The sequence below is a fragment of the Pelobates fuscus genome, chromosome 2 (assembly GCF_036172605.1).
Source record: "Pelobates fuscus isolate aPelFus1 chromosome 2, aPelFus1.pri, whole genome shotgun sequence".
NCBI lineage: Eukaryota > Metazoa > Chordata > Amphibia > Anura > Pelobatidae > Pelobates > Pelobates fuscus.
The window spans coordinates 32,009,662-32,026,662 of NC_086318.1; the positions used below are offsets into that span (position 1 = coordinate 32,009,662).

Below are 17,001 nucleotides of genomic sequence, written 5' to 3' on the forward strand. Positions count from 1 at the left end.
TCTAAGCCATTATGAAGTTTGTCATGTAGACTTTTAGAACAGTGGTCATGGTGGTCAGGCTTTTAGTGAGGGTGCCAGACCTGCCAATGGCTTCCATCCAGGCTACGTCTCCAGGACCACCTCACTTTCTATCCCTTCAAGTCGGTAGGATTTCTATCTCTGTCCGGGTCACTGTTATGAGGCAAGGCGGGAGTTGGACGACGGGTCCAAGATCTATCTGATTCAAGGCTTGGCTCATAGGTGGACCTGGATCAGCGGGACCCTCTGTGAGCCGTGAAACTTTGCTTCCAGAGACTAGTGGTCCGAAATCGAGAAGATGTTGCACTCTGACTATTGTAAATCTTGGCGGGAACATTTTATTTTCGCGGTATTGCCCCGGTCGCGCATACGACTGCATTATGTTTTGAGTGGGCTATATGCCGGCGATGGGTTCCATTGACCAGCTATGGGGCACATAACGCACGCGTGGCTAATCGTAGCATACAGATTCTGGTGATTTTTGTCTTCAGAGTCTCGGTGACAGCAGAACACGTTCCACCTGGACACTTCTAGGTCCGCTTGGACTTCACGCTTATTCAAGAGTTTATGGGGACTGGCGCGTACACGCTTCTGCGTTTTTTCTCGGTTTGTAACGGTTTTAGAAGCGGTTAGAGGTAGATCTATTGGCACCGTGCCTTTACACCTCGTTGCCGAGGTTTTTACGACTGGAAGGAAATACCCAGCAACTGTAGCGATTGGCGTGTTCGTTCTGGATTGACCGGATATTTGGATGTATGCATTCCCTCCGTTCGATTTGGCTGCTCGCGGGCTCTTGCACTTGGCCCAGCACTAGGTGGCTTTGGTATTGATTGCTGATCTGTGAAGGTCGCATCCATGGTTCCCTCGATTACTGAGAATGGCGATGATTTGCCAGGTTTGATTCCAAGCGTTCAGAACCCTTCTAGACCGAATGGGACTACACTTCGTGGATCGAGACCTTCTACATCGGATGACGTGACTCCTTTCGGGACGTTTGGGTTATCTTGGCCGTTCTGCGATCAACTCCCCGTCTCCTCTGTAAAACATGGATGCCAGGTAATCGACCGGCCTTAGGTCAACATGACGAGTGTGGTCCGGTTGATGCATGGGACTACCACTGGTTTTTCCATATCTAACCCTGGATTTGGAATTTTTCCTAGTCGGTCAACAACCTTCGTAGATCATCTATATAGTGGATTCACCTTACTAGTCACCTGGAGCTTAAATTTTTACCATACGTTCAGGACGTTTTTGACGCTATGGCCGGTGAGGTGTCTGGGAACTTACCTGGAGGTTACACAACCACTACGTTTTCCGGATCGTGCACTTTGTTTCTTTCCTTTCAATGCTCCCCACCTACTGGTGTCCACTCTTACATTGACGAGATGGGTTTCCTGACTACTATGTTGGCTGGTATCGACATGTCGTTTGTTGCATCCCACTTGGTACACGGGAGTATGACATCCGGGGCCTTGGAGGGCGGTTGTCGTTTGAAGGATACACTCCGGGCTGTTCTCCAGTGGCGAGTGCGTTTCGTGACTCTATATTCCAGACCGATTGATCACATTGCATCTCATATGGTGGCTCAGCTTTGAACTTGCATAATAGGAGCCTCTGTGTCTTTAATAAAATTCTCAGATTTTACTATTAACATGACGTAAAGTCATGATTTTATTAAAGACACGGAGGCGAGTATTATTCCCGTCCACCCTCCCGGTGTTGGGTTTGAGATGAGATGCTGTTGGACTTACAGGTATGTGGCAATCCAGTCTGTTTGTTGTATGTGTTTATTGTGTATATATACTGAAGGAGTTTCAATTTTCCATGGTTTGGTTCTAATGGTAATTGTCTCTATTATAGGTTTGGTTTTCCTAGACTGCACCTGACGAATTTATTTGGTGAGTTTCAGTTTGGAGTTTGGATTTTATCATATTTCTCTCTCTTTTGTAGCTTGGAGTTCGGTTTGTTGCCGTTTCTGTTCTTACCGGTGTGTGATGTCGGTTCATGTTTCCTGGTCTTCGGTTCGCAAGAAAGAGGGGGATTGTGGGTGACACAGGCCTTTTATAGTCACTTCCTCTGTTTTGTGATTGGTTGCCTGTGTGCCTATGCAGTTTTTTCTTTCATTTTGATATATTTATATTTCTCTATCTTTGCTGCTGAGAGTAATAAAGAAAGAGATATGCATAATACTCGCCTCAGTGTCTTTAATAAAATCATGACTTTACGTCATGTTAATAGTAAAATCTGAGAATTGTACAGCACTATGGAATTTGTTGGCGCATTATAAATAATAATACAAAATTAGAACATTCCATTTCCTACTCTCCAATAATGTAGGGGATATACTTTGAGATTTTATAAAATAAGGTTCATTGCTCTAGATTACTGTATAAGTCATCCAAGATCTTGAAGGCATCCTGTCCTTTGATGTGCTTTCTTCTCTTTGAATGAATGCTATTAACCTATTACTATACCTCACAGGTAACCTTCTTCTGTAGTTGATAAATTCCATCCAATGCTTGTATAGTTGTCTGGATATTTTGGTTATAGCTCCCTATCATGGATCAGTCTACAAGTTAACAGGTGGAGACCTATCTGAGCCCAAGGTTTCTCAAATGTCATGGACAGTTGCACTTTACCACTATGGGTTGGTGGAGTGCTTAGAAGTTCTTTGGAATGTTCTCGGTGTTATATCTTTATCCTGCTTTTTAAAGTAAGAACTTTGGCCTCTCCTAGTTGGATGGAAGCAATGTAGAAAATCAAGTTTCTGCTCTAAAACTTGTTGCGATATTTTTCCATATAATATGTAAAACTGGCTTAGAACCAAAAAGTGTCCATTTATAGTGGTGGTTCTTAACAGTTTTTCCACTATTCATCAATTATTTATCTTGCCGTTTCTGTTCATCTGCAAATCAAATACATGGAATCATTTATGTGCAACCTTGTGAATGTTTTATGTTATCTGTATACCACAAACAATAATGAACGATATGTAACTTAGATTGTAAAATGTTCACTTGGCCAGTGAATATTGGAGTAATGGTGTTTTCCAGGAATCGCCTCCATTCGCCCCCAGGATCTCCAGGTAAAATACTGGGATACATTTCAGCTGACCTGTCAAATCAGCGATACAGTGACGGATGTGAAATGGAGTCTTATTAACGATAACACCAGCGAAGACATCTACACCGGAGGAGGGAATGTCAAGATTTCCAATATGTTTCAATCAGCTAATGCAACTTCAACACTCACAGTTTACAAGGCAGACCAGTATTGGCATGGTAAGCGATCCTACACAGAATTACTGCATATCATGGACGGAGATATCTCTCCTCGCAGGAGAGACAACCCAACCATGGCCACACATGCTGTACCAATGGATGTACATAGCCCAGCTTGCTAAATAGTGAAAGTGAACACGATATGTCTGTTGTCAGTAAGCAGTATGGTACATTAGTAAGTACAGGGAAACCATTTATCTATTTAACCCTTGCTGTCAATGGTTTAAGGGATACGTGTGTTTTCCTGGTGAGAGAGAGTCTACCTGTAGCTGCAGGCCAACCCTCAAAACAGTGTACCTCAAGGATACATTTCAGGCAGGTACATGTTTACCCTATAGTTTACCCTTGAAGGGATACTAGAACGCTGACATTGTGATGCCCTTGCAGACTCTCATTTGTAAACACTGCCATAATGCTTCTCTATAAGGAAACGCTGATTGGCACCGAGTGGAGGAGCATTGCATTTGGCTGAGATACTCAGTAGCCCAGTGCATCAAAAAATGACAGGTAAATAATCTCCTTTATTTGACATTTACGGAGGCCCATAAGGAGAAACGTCCAGCATTAGAACTTTCTTTTTCTACTGCTAGTTTTAGAGTTCTGCTTTGATACAGTTATTGGATGTGTAAACCTTTTTAGTAAATTCATATGGAGAGCAATAATGGCATAAACTTCCCTGGGTCTATGACAGCAAAAAACTTTACTGCATCCCTGAGCGTGAGATGTATTTGTGTTTTGCTACCCAATATGGATCATTGATAAAGATTTTATCTGGTCCCTTTCTCTCCCTACCTTTACCTATACAAGCCTTTTTCCCCATCAGGAAGTATACGATAGTACCTGGTTAAAGCCATGAAACTGTCAATGCTTCTTGTCTGCGAGACTATTTTAGATTCCCTTGAGCAAAATGTGTACCTTTTATTCAACGAAAGTCATGTGATCCACACCAGTAACCCACATTCCCTCTGAAGGTGATCCTAAATTTGCAAAGCATAATGAGCACCTCTTTTCTGCCTTCAAGGGATTTTAGGATAAAACAACACAGCTTTTTTTTAATAATTGATAATTTTATTATTTTCATTTGGAAGACATGTAGACATGGTGATTATGGGTGGGGTTACAGAATGAAGAGGTGGTGGGGATAGCATTGCATAACATCATATGTGACATTTGTTTCATTGTTTTACATCGGTTGTACGTTGTACGTTGTTATTAGTTAACAGTGCTATCATTTACTGTGGGTGGGCTCATGTTGGTAGCTCATACCCATATCCGGGGAGGGAAGACATGGGGTAACATATTCACATATATTAACTTTTATAAACAAAAACATATTTACAGCCTATGTCGTAATATGAGTGGTCTTTGGTGTCTTTTCCGTGTGGGCTATCGGTTGGGTCTATCTCGAGGGTGTGTTACTGAATCCTGTGTTTGTCTCGGCCCTTCTCTTTTGGGTGTGTGTTTTGTACTTTTGCCACATGTCATATATGTGTACATTTGTGAGCCCCGTGTGTCCTTGAGTTCCTGCGAACCTTTCATATGTCACATTCGTGGATATGAGATTGAGAACTTCGTTTGTAGACGGGGTCATGATCGATCTCCAGTTCCTAGCACGATAGTAGTAGTCGCTCCAATAAGTATGAGGAAGGCCAGTTTTCTATTTGGTTTTGGTAGATTTAGCGGTAAGATGTGTAGAAGATATGTTTCCACAGACGGTGGTATACGTGTCCCTGTACTATCTTCGATTATGTCACCTATTGTGTCCCAAATTGGTCATATGCGTGGACATGACCACCATATGTGTAGTGTATCTCCTATGTCTCTCTGGCATCTACAACATTCGTTGTCGACTGTGTTGTACATTTTGGAGAGTTTGTCGGGTGTAAGGTACCACCTGTACATTAGTTTCCTGGAAATCTCCAGGTGCGAGGCACACAACGTCATGCCCTTGTGGGCCCTGAAGGCCACGTTCTACTCTTGGGGGGTTAGTTCCCTGTCTAGGTCTTTGTGCCATTCTCTTTGGAATCCCCAGGGGTGTGGTTGTGGTTCCTCTAGTAGTGTGACATAGCAAAAGGAGAGTTTTTTTTTCTGTTGTTTCATGCTTAAGCATTTGTGTTCAAATTGTGTCATTTGAGCTTCTTTGCTCTCTGTCTTCGTGTGTTGGCTGTTTCCGCGAAGTGTGTGTTGCATTTGCATGTGTGAGAAGTGCAACGTAGCATTCCATCCACTAGCTTCTGCACATGGAAATTACTACTTCCTTAATTCAAACTCTCATAATTGGGTAAATGGAAAAAGATGTTATAGTGCAGGAGGTGTATTGAAGAATATAGACAAGGAATAGAAAATTAAACTGCAGTTTATATCATTTATGGAAAATCCACATTTTTGTTTTTGTTTTTCAGGAACGTACATCTGCCAGTTTTTCAACAGCAGTTTGGTTCATGAAGCCAAATCCCAAGTAAATGTTACCCTTCTTCCCACTGAGATTATTGTCAACCCCATTCAGATGAGCCTGTCCCCTGGAGACATGTCCCAGCTCGTATTAGAATGCTGTGTGTCGTTTGACTTGGAAGTATATAATGTTACGTGGGTGTACAACAGTGTAACTCGAATTGCACAACTTGGTCAGTGTATTTCATAACTTGCAAAACATGCCGTTTTGTACCTAAAGGGTTTATTTATGATGTTTCACTTGTGGTGCAATTGTAACCAAGTTAGGAAAAAAAATACACATTTCTCAGATATTGTGGATCAATTATTATTCATTTTATTACTATATTTAAAGGGTTTCTCCAACTCTTTTTTGTTTGGGATAGAATAATGTCTTCTCCCCCTGCCCTATTATTTCCTCTCTGGGTTTCCTATTTGCACTATAATTATTAACTTTAATTTAAATATACACATTTTGTACAAAATAAAATTTTGAAAATTTAAATCAAATAAAAAAATAAAGAAAACAAAATACAAAAAATAATAATTTAAACAATTTTCTTTTTCATAGTTCAAATATAATGCAATGTCTTTCAAGTCAAGTTTGCCTTATTTGTAATTTCTATCTCACCAGTTCTCCCCAAAAAGTATGAGTAATAAGTTTATCCTTTACCTGGATTTGTAGGTAAGAGGACTGACTTAGAGTGTTATTCACTGATTCCTCCTACCCCGGCTGCTAACACGAATTACACCTGTATATTTACTAACACGGCTGGACAAACAAAAGATAATTCAATTTCCATCACTGTTATTAAAGGTATGTACAGTGAATACATTTACCGTGTGAATGAATAGGTTAAAAGGGTTGGATTTTCCATTGTGCCATAGCAAAACATACCTACAGTCATTCAGGGTTTGACGCCTATTCCCAGGAAGGGACACATGCACCCATCTCCTTCAGCCACTTTGACTGTTTAGACGCCGGCCGCGATAGCCCCGCCCCTTTTCAGGACGCAGCGCAACTTCGCCGACGTCATGCCGTCGATTACGTCACGGCCCGCCAAAAAGTTCGAATCAGGACGTTTTGGGGGCGTGGACATAATTTAAAGAGCCAAGGTATAAAAGGTACTTACTTACAGTGAGTCATTGCCCTGTCGTGGTTCCAGCTTGTCTGTTCCCTCAGTGCTATTTCTGTTGTTGATTTTTGGTTCTTGACTTGGCTTTGTATCTTGACTTTGCTACTTTCTCCTACCCTTGTACTCGGCTTGGCTTTCGCTTACCTGTCTTCTCGTTCCCTCGACCTTGTTCCTTACCATTCTTTGTCCTTGTGACGTTAGTCCGACCACTCTAAGGTACGGTATATGCCTTTCTAGTTATTAGTACTCTACGTGGTGGATCCCTGTCTCGATCCTGTCACCTCCATAGTGTGTTGCCTTGGATGTCACAGATGGCCACTCATTCAGTAGTTAATCCAATGCAGATTTTATTTGACACGGAAAGGGATCATTTTGACTCCAATAGTCTTTATTAAGCCATAATAATTTACATACTACACAAAATCATGTATTTATTATACTGTAGAACCCCGCTATGGACAGCACAGACTTCCATAGTGTGCAGCCCATGTACATCTCCATGAACACTGGAATATTGGTTTTGACTTACGACTATGACGAAAGATTGCTCCTCACTGAGACTTGGTGATTTATCTTGGGCAGAATTGCAGTTCAGACACGTTTGGTCCATTTAGGTGATTGGATGAATTCCCAAACTCCAAGCTGAAATGTACCAGAATCACTGACCAAATGAACAGCGTAATACGGAACATGTTCGGTTACATAAAAATGATGAAAAAAAAAGATGATTGATGGCTACGGGACAGTCACTAAATGTTGATTTTATTCACAATAAATAAATAGAGAAATTGAGGGGGGAAAGGAGGAGCAGTATAAAAAATATTGTATTCATAAATTAATTATTTAATTATTTAATAATGTATAAATATAGATTTATTAATTTATTTATTTTTACTCCTCCTCCTGTTTTTACCTCTCTTGGTTACGTTTTCTCACTTGATATGTGAACAGAATTGTGGTAAAATGCTCCTATCAGTGTACTGTAAAATATATACATGATATTATATTATGTTATATGATATTATATGATATTATATTATATTATGTATATATGTTGCAGCACACTGATTTGCCCATATTGATGCTCTTCTTTTTGTCTCGTTTCTAAATCAGAATCCTGAAACTGACATTCGACCAAGCCAAACTGACATTCGAGACGAATTCTCTTACCATGCACACGTCTAATCTTAAATCTTATTTCAAAGGCGATAGCTTTCCATCTTGCTTTATTTGTCACTGCCCTTCACTCTATACATTAAATTACTCAGTACATTAGTTTGTAGGTATTATATTCTTTGTGATACAACGTACGCGCATGATATAATTACTTCGCTACCAATAAGATGTCACAAGGTTTTCACCCATAGAGGATCATCTCTTCGTTATGATGTGCAATACTAGTAAATTGCATTCAAATTGATGTGCAATTCTCACACTTCCCTTTTAGCTGAAGACCTATTTTGTAAGATAAATGTGAGCAACAGTATTAGCTGGAATGTCACGAAAGCTGGTGTTACAGCTGTGTCAAACTGTCCAAGTGGAATGAGTGGGACTGTAAGTCGAACCTGTTCACCAAGCGGAGTGTGGATGGATGTGGAGGATAACTGCATTAGCCAGCTTCTACAGAACGTGCTACAAAATGCACAGGTAACACACATTCTATACACTATTAGAAATTGCAAGATCCCTAACAAAACCACCCTGTAAGGCCCCTCAATACGCAACCATAGACACGTGCAATGATCCATGCATATACATGGACACACACAAAGAGATATACACAAATACACACTGCCAGACAAACCCAACAAATTCACTGCTATACACACACATGATATACACTGCCATATACACATTTGTACACTTTGCCATGCACACAACCACACAGAACTCCAATTTACCTCCCTGAGAGAGTTATTTACTAAAGTGAAAATTCAAACTGAATTTCAAATTTAAGATCAAAATATCTGAAGTGGAAAAAATATCTAAGTGAACTTTGCTTCAGTTCAACTACTCTGGCCTTAAATATTAAATTTACTTTGCATTACTTAAAATTCTCAATTTAGTAAAATAATCCTGAAATTCTTATCTACTGCTCTATATACTGAATTTGAATCACATACAGGAGGATGCTGTAGGCTCAAACAGGCAAGAAAGCAAGAGCTACGAAATTGTAAAACAATTACATTGTAAATTAAAGAGACACTGTTGGCACCAAGATAACTTCAAATGATTGGGCCATCAGTGAATTGAGCATGATCTATAAACCAAAAGCACTTCATAAAGCTAAAGTTGTTTTGGTGCTTAGAGTGTCCTTTTATTTTACGAGGAAGGATTTTACAATTGACCATATCTAGGCAATACACACATATAAACCCATTGTTGATAGATGATTGTATTCCTTATATTCTTTTCACCTAGTTTTCTACTTGTTTTAATAGACGTTGGATCAAGGCCTTGGAGATTCTCAAGTAGTAGTCCCGGAAATAATTAAACAATTATCCAGTCCCAATGGAACACGTATCACCAACACAGCAGAAGTGTCAGCCATAGTGGACATTCTTCAAACTGTCTCAAAGGTGTCATTGAATGCAAACAACTCATTTGGTATCAATGTTATAGCAGTAAGTACATAATGGCAGTGGTCCACTTGGCTATTCACTGTCACCCATTTGGCAGCAATAGAGGATGTGCATGCTACTATGTTCAGTCTTATATATGAACCTTTTTGATTGCTGCTCTACCAAGTTGGTAATTGACCTAACTTTGCCAGATTTCTATACCTATTCCCTGCCTAGCTGTACCCCAAACTTTACAGAACTCCACCCATTTCCTCAGTCTCTTTTTGCTCCTGCCTAATTTCAGGGTTGGGTAACCCAGAGCGACACACATTGTGTTCATCTTAGAAAGACATGTCTAGAGGCAATTTCCCATTTATGGGGTGCAGGCAATGCCCATGTCAATGGAATCCAGGTCGATAAATGCTGTTACCAGTAAGCAAATTGGTCATCTACAGAATGCATTAATTAAATCAAAGCCTTTTGTGGAAAAATAATTTAGAACTTTAAAAAGTTATTTTAAAATGTATTTTCTTCTTTTTATAGTTTTGGATTTTTTTTTTCAACTGTGATTTAATTTTATCATATCACTGTGGGCATAACACGAAATGTTAGTGGCTTACTTCAAGACTAACTCCTTTGCCATCAGACATATATAATTAGCTGACCCAGAGCAAGAATTCCTAGCTGGATCATGTTCACTCTGTGCGTATTTCAATGCATTTAATGTCAATCATTGGCTAAGAGATCAGCTGTTGCTCTTGGCTAATGAATAAGCGGGAAGGATCAGCATTTGGCTTCACTGCAGAAGTCAGTTGCGTTTCAGCAGCCATTGTGGGACCCTTAGTGTCTGGTTGACCAGGTAAGAAGACAAACCAGCGTAAAACTGTTTGTGACTAGCGCCAGGGTAATCCTACAATCATAAACACTGCATCAGGCTATAGTGGTTGCGAGAGTTGGAATAACCTTTTTAAGGTTACAACTATATAGTTTCTTGAAACCAATAACAGCTTATATCATTCTGACTTTGTAACTGTAAGTCTTTTTTACAGAATTTCCTCACTATTGCAAGTAACCTCACAGATCCATCCTACTCATCGTTTTGGAATCAGGGTTCCAGTCCTCGTACTTCACAACTCTTGAAGTTGGTAGAACGTTTTAATATGTTGTTGGATGCTGACAATGCAACATTTCAAATATTCCTGCCAAATATCCAACTGAAAGGCAGTTCATACTCAAAAGGAACCTCAGTGGCTAATTATGAGAAGACATTTGATTTAGACCTTGATGTCAGTATGTCAATAGAAAAGCAGACTATCTCGTCACTGCTTGGCCAGAATGATGTGACCATTACAAGTGTGGTAATGAGCACAATTGGAAATCTCTTACCCACAAACACCAGCAAATTTAACAGTCCCCAGTTAAACAGCATAGTTCAGTCCACTGCTATAAAGCTGTCAGACTCTGGCTATTTTTCCACCGATATTGTGATGATGTTTGAAATTAACACCACAAATGATAAATATTCGCAGCACTGTGTATTCTGGGATTTCTCTGATCCAGATTCAGGAGGACGTTGGTCAGATGCCGGCTGCACATCTAATGTGAAACATAATAAAACCTACTGCAGCTGCAACCATTTGACTTCCTTCGCCGTGCTGATGTCCATAAGTGTAGAAGCATTGGCTTCAATAGAAGAGATTACGTTGGCCGGGCTTGGAGTGTCCATACTTTCTCTTTGCATCTGTATTTGTGTTGAATCATTTGTCTGGAAATCTGTTGTGAGAACCAACATCTCTTATTTCCGACATCTCTCTCTGGTCAATATTGCTTTGTCCTTAATGATTGCTGATGTCTGCTTCTTGACAGCTGCATTTCCATCCATCATAACTCATAGCTACGTTTGCCTAGCCATAACAATTTTAAACCATTTTTTCTACCTGTCCCTGTTCTTCTGGACCTTCTGTCAAAGTCTAATGCTTCTACACCAACTCCTCTTTGTTTTTCATCACCTAAGAAAAAGGGTTTATATTTCCTTTGCCTATTTCATGGGATATTTCATCCCGGCAACCATAGCAGTGGGTACTTTTTTATATTTTACGCCAAAAGGTAGATACATGAATGAAAGTGTATGCTGGTTAAACTCAAACACTGGAGCTATTTATGCATTTGCTGTGCCAGCAGGATCAATCATCGTGTTTAATTTTATCACACTGGTGGTAGTCATCTCCAAGTTGTCACGACCCTCAGTCTCGGATGCCAACCATCCAGAAGACAGGGAAACAGCTAAAAGCATTGTCAAGGCGATAGTGGTTTTAACACCTGTTTTTGGACTAACTTGGGCTTTTGGATTTGCGTTGTTAACTGATCTTGATAACCTCACTAGAAAAGTATTCACGTATGCATTTTCGGGAATGAACGCTTTTCAGGTAAGCAGATTTTTGTATATATTTTTTTGCTTCTTAGTTTATATACATCAACACTTCGCCATTTAATAACACAATATTTTTTATCTTAGTCATTTTTTATTGCGCACCAATTTATATATCGATTATTATTCTAATCTTTCTACCAGGATTTTGCTTGGTTGCTGCACAATAATTATGATACACATTTACTTACAATTCAGATTGCATGGCGCCCCCTTGCTATATGTGTTTTTAGTTTTTATTCTTTAAATTGTTATTGTTATTCTTTATATTGGTCTGTGTATATGTCTATGTGCAACCATATTTGTATGTATCTCTTTCTTTAAAATGATTTAGAACTTTAGAAATAATTTTTATATTTATTTTCTTATTTTTATAGTTTTGGATTTTTTTTCAACTGTAACTTCATTTTATTATATCACTGTGACCAGAACATGAACTGTAAAATAATGTGCATTATGTGTTGTAAGAGACATCAGCTGTTGCTCCCAGCTAATGAATGAGCAGAACAATCAGCATTTGGCTTATGCATTTCTGCATACGCCAGGTATGGTTCAGCAGCCATTGTGGGACCCTCGGTGCCCTCCTGGTTCTGCTAAAAGGGTAAACCAGTGTAAAATAATTTGGAAACAGCACTAGGATAATCCTACCATCATAAACTCTACAGTTCGCTCTAGTGGTTGTGATGGTTGGAGTAACTTTTTAAGGTTTTTTTTTGTGTGTGTGTGTGTGTGTGCGTGTGTACGTGTGTGTCTGTGTGTGCGTATGTGCGTGTATTCACATGTAATGTGCAGGTTTGTCTGTTTCTATTTATGTCTGTCTTCGTCTTTATATCAGTCTGTGTATATGTCTATGTTAACAAACAAAAAAGGTGTAGTTTGTGATGCTAAGAAACAGCTGCTGGAACACACTAGTGGGATTTAATCACCACAGTCCCACAGTAAGCATAACACAAAAATACAAGAAAGTGTGCAGCCCACACCCAATTACCCAATTTGAAATGTAAGATTTGATATGCTTTTTAATAAATAATACTTTGGATATATTTCTAAAATTGGTGTTTTGCCTGCTCTATTTCCCTCATTTTTTGAGGTTCAAGCTCCAGCCTTGTGGACTTCAGAGGAAACTCCTCCCTAAGCGCTTTTACCTGAGCCAGTTTATTCATTAACAGGCTCCAACTGTGAGTGGGACCATTAAGACTGCTGTATTTGATTTATTTTACACTGCAGTATTATACTATGACCTTTTTTGTTTATTATGTATAGGAGCTATGTTTATAGAGACCTATTACAATAAGGTATTTACCCTTATCTTATATATATACCTTGGGATATACCACTAATATATTACTGTGTGTATTTATCACGAGCGCTGCACACTTTCTTGTATATGTCTATGTGCAACCATGTTTGTATCTATATTTGTGTGAGTATTTGTGTGTATCTGTTTACATATATAATTTGGCTGGTCGGATGAGTGAGTGCCTGTCTGTCGGTCGTTATATTTATGGAAGACCAAAACAGGTCTTCGTATTTGCCCTTGACTGAAGGCATTATGGCTCCCATAAGATAAAATTTACACCCCTGATTAAATTATATTTCCCAGCCAAACATGCTAATGGCAGCTACGTTTCTCATCAATAATTGAAAGCCGTATGTTTTGATCTCTACTATCTAATAGCAATTAACATGAGTTTGGAGCATTTTTTATGACTTATTTACTGGTACATGATTTCAGTGACTGCTTCCTTTCCCAGCTGAAACAAGATGGTTCAATGAGACTTCCTGTAGACCCATCACTAATAACAGATGACATCACAAATTCATGTATTACATATGTGCACAAAGTAGTGAAAATATTTTTTCCATATTGGGTAATTTTGCTTAAATTTAAAGAACTTAAGAATTTATTGGTCCATGTTTTATCTCTATTTAACAATATTGTGTGTATTTCCTTCAATACAGGGATTCTTCATATTACTGACGTGTCTCACAGAAAGAAAGGTAAGCTTGCTGACCCATCACGTATACATATAAATTCTATGACACTGTTTTGGTCACTTTAATTCATAATACTAATAGGTGTAAGTCCCATGTAACCCTAACTATAAACTCTTTAAGTCAGCTTTCTTCCTTAACTGTAATTCTTAAACAGATTGTACTGTAACTTTGTTTAACCATAGTGTCACGATTCGGGGAACCCAACACACTAACACACACACACACACAAAGAAAATGTGCAGTACCGGACCTTAGAGTGGCCGGGCTAAGCACACACAGAATAGTCAGGAGACAAGCCGAGTAAGGGGAACCAGAAGACAGAATAACGAGAAACAAGCCGAGGTCAAAGGGTAGGAGAAAGTCACAAAGTCAGATTAACAAGCCAGAGAGTACGTAACCAGAAACACAAGTTCAGTATCAATACTAGTAAGCAAAGACCACAACAGGGCACTGAGAGACAGGAAAGGTAAGTGTGACGAGAGCAATCTCGCCACATTGCATTGGAGAAGCCTGGCTGCCCGCCTGCTGCCTTTGGACTATGGCCCTGGGAGATTGGGCCCTTTAAAAACAGTATTCCGCCATACCAAAGTGTATGTCACTCATTCTGGCCCTTTAAATACAGTGGGGTTATTTGGTACTTGCCCTGTGTGAGCTGTGGTAACCCAGATAGCTATGCCATGGAGCCTATTCGTGTGATTAAAGACTTTGGCTCCATGGCGATTAAACTGTATTCGGTTGGTCTGAGTGCCATTCACCTAATAATGTGCACTCAGACCTGAGCTATCTGGGGATATGTGAAATGTCTGCGTGTTATGTGTAAAATGTGACTTTATGTATTTTAAAGTGTTTTATGTCGTTTTGCAACCATGTGGTTAATGGAGTCTGCCTCTAGTCCTGGATAATTGGATTATTTGCCCCCCATTGTCTCCAGGATAGAGGGCCCTGTAAAACCATGCTTCCAGAAGGTCAAATGCACATTTGTACTAACTTTTGAACCCCTGTTCCAATTCGTATGATTCTTGAGTATGTTGTTCCCCTGAATGGATTGATTGTGAATATGTATTTTTATGCGAATGTGATGTATATTTTGGGAGTTATGAATGTTGTGTAAAAACTGTATTTTCCCTACCTATGATAATTGTATTTTCCTGTGTGTACAGATAATTAGTTTACAGGTAGAGGGGAGGGCTATGTGTGGGATGTAACTATTGTGTGATTGGTTAATGTACGTTACTGTGTGTGTCCCTCCCCTTCATGGGAGCACCTAATAAAAAGGGCTGCAAGCTAGCAGCCAGAGAGTTCTATTTTTACCCTCAACTTGAGTCCTGTCTCTTATTGGGGGAATCTGCTACAAGGGATTGCTATGCTAGGCATATTCCCTTGCTATAATCACTGAGCTCTTGTAAGAGCTTGTTCCTGCTTCGTTCTGAAGGGAGATAGCTGCAGCCTGCGGTGCTTATGGTGTCTGGTGGAGTGCTTGGAGTCCTCTGGAAGCGCTAGGAGCATCCATTAACGGAGGTACCCAGTCGGGGTGCCAGATGATCCGTTACATTGGTGGCAAGCGGTGGGATGGCGTCCTAGTGCGAGGAGAAGCAGCTCAGAGACACCGGTAACGTGTGGAGTTGTGCAGCGTCCCTATCTTCAGCAACATAATGGAACCAGCAGTGGCTACAGCAAGCATGGCGTATAGCTACTCCGTACTAGAGTTTGGCACGATGGTAGGGTTGCACCTGAAGTTTTACGGACCCAATCCAGAGGAGAAATACGTGCGGTTCGTGTGGGACATGGTGACCCGGAACCTACAACACAGGGCGTTGAGGGAAGGCCAGTGGGCACGTTGGGAGAAACTCCAGCCACAGGTAGAGTGGGACGAGGAAGAAACCGAGGTGGCCGGTGGAGATGGGACCGAGGTCTCTCTACCGGCCCTACAGGGATGCTGGCCACCCGGCCCAGATGCCCAGCGGCAGTATGTTTTACAGGGAGGGGAGACAGTCGGTCTCACTCCCCAGCGGCAGAATGGGTTATTGGAGGAAGAGACAACCGGTCTCCCTCCCCAACAGCAACCAGAGGTACCCAAGGTAGAGGACCTCATAGACTGGTCCTGGGAGGACCCCCTGCAGGCAGGTGGAGATGGGACCGAGATCTCTCCACCGGCCCTACAGGGATGCTGGGCAACCGGCCCAGATCCCCAACTAGAGCTGGAGTTACAGAAAGTGGAGAGCATCGACCTCCCCCCCAGCAGCAGGACACTGTATTGGGAGGAGAGACAGTCGGTCTCCCTCCACAAAGGCGGAAAGTATGTATGGGAGAGGAGTTTGCTACCACCTCTCCCCAGCAGCGGATCATTGATGTGCAGGGAATAGAGAGCCCAGTCTCCTTTCCCCAGCAGCAGGGCACTGTATTGGGAGGAGAGACAGTCGGTCTCCCTCCACAAAGGCGGAAAGTATGTATGGGAAAGGAGCTTGCTACCACCTCTCCCCAGCGGCGGATCCGTAATGTGCAGGGAATAGAGAGCCCAGTCTCCTTTCCCCAGCGGCAGAGTGTTCTATTGGGAGAGGAGCCTGTTACCCCCTCTCCCCAGCGGCAGCTTAATGTACCAGGGGGAGACTGTAAGCCCCCCACCGGTGCAGATGGGACCGTGGTCTCTGCACTTACCACACAGGGGGTAGGGATGGTCGGTCCTGCCCCCCCACGACAGGGCTGTTTAGCCAAAGGGGAGACAGTCGGTCTCCAGCAGCAGAGCTGTGTAACTAAAGGGGAGACAGTCGGTCTCCAGCAGCAGAGCAGTGCAGCTAAAGGGGAGACAGTCGGTCTCCAGCAACCAGGCTTCAACCAGACTACTCCCGTGGTAGTGCTGGCATCAGGGCAGAGTACCGCTGGTCTCTACCCACTCAGCACCCCACCAAGGCAGCCTACCAGTCCCCCACACAGCCATGGTGAGGCACCTGGACATGGACAAATGTCTCCTCTACCCAGGTGTAGTAACCAGTTATTGTGGGTGGGCTGTATTGCTGTTTCTGTTTTGTGGGTGGGCTCCTGGACTAACAAGGGCACTGACCGGCAGGAGGTCAGATACCCTGTTAGTCTGTTTGGAAAAGGGGAGAGATGTGACGAGAGCAATCTCGCCACATTGCATTGGAGAAGCCTGG

The 17,001-nt window shown here is 41.4% G+C and overlaps 1 protein-coding gene across 1 annotated transcript in view; it reads left to right on the plus strand.

Moving 5' to 3' along the window:
* Window positions 1-17,001, plus strand: part of LOC134586121 (adhesion G-protein coupled receptor F3-like) — a 51,562-nt gene that overhangs the window by 27,804 nt on the left and 6,757 nt on the right. Inside the window, exons 9-15 of the mRNA XM_063441631.1 lie at window positions 3,072-3,299; window positions 5,702-5,923; window positions 6,415-6,546; window positions 8,313-8,512; window positions 9,307-9,489; window positions 10,476-11,852; window positions 13,817-13,855. Coding sequence (XP_063297701.1) covers window positions 3,072-3,299; window positions 5,702-5,923; window positions 6,415-6,546; window positions 8,313-8,512; window positions 9,307-9,489; window positions 10,476-11,852; window positions 13,817-13,855 — 2,381 coding nt within the window. The remainder of the gene's footprint in view (window positions 1-3,071; window positions 3,300-5,701; window positions 5,924-6,414; window positions 6,547-8,312; window positions 8,513-9,306; window positions 9,490-10,475; window positions 11,853-13,816; window positions 13,856-17,001) is intronic.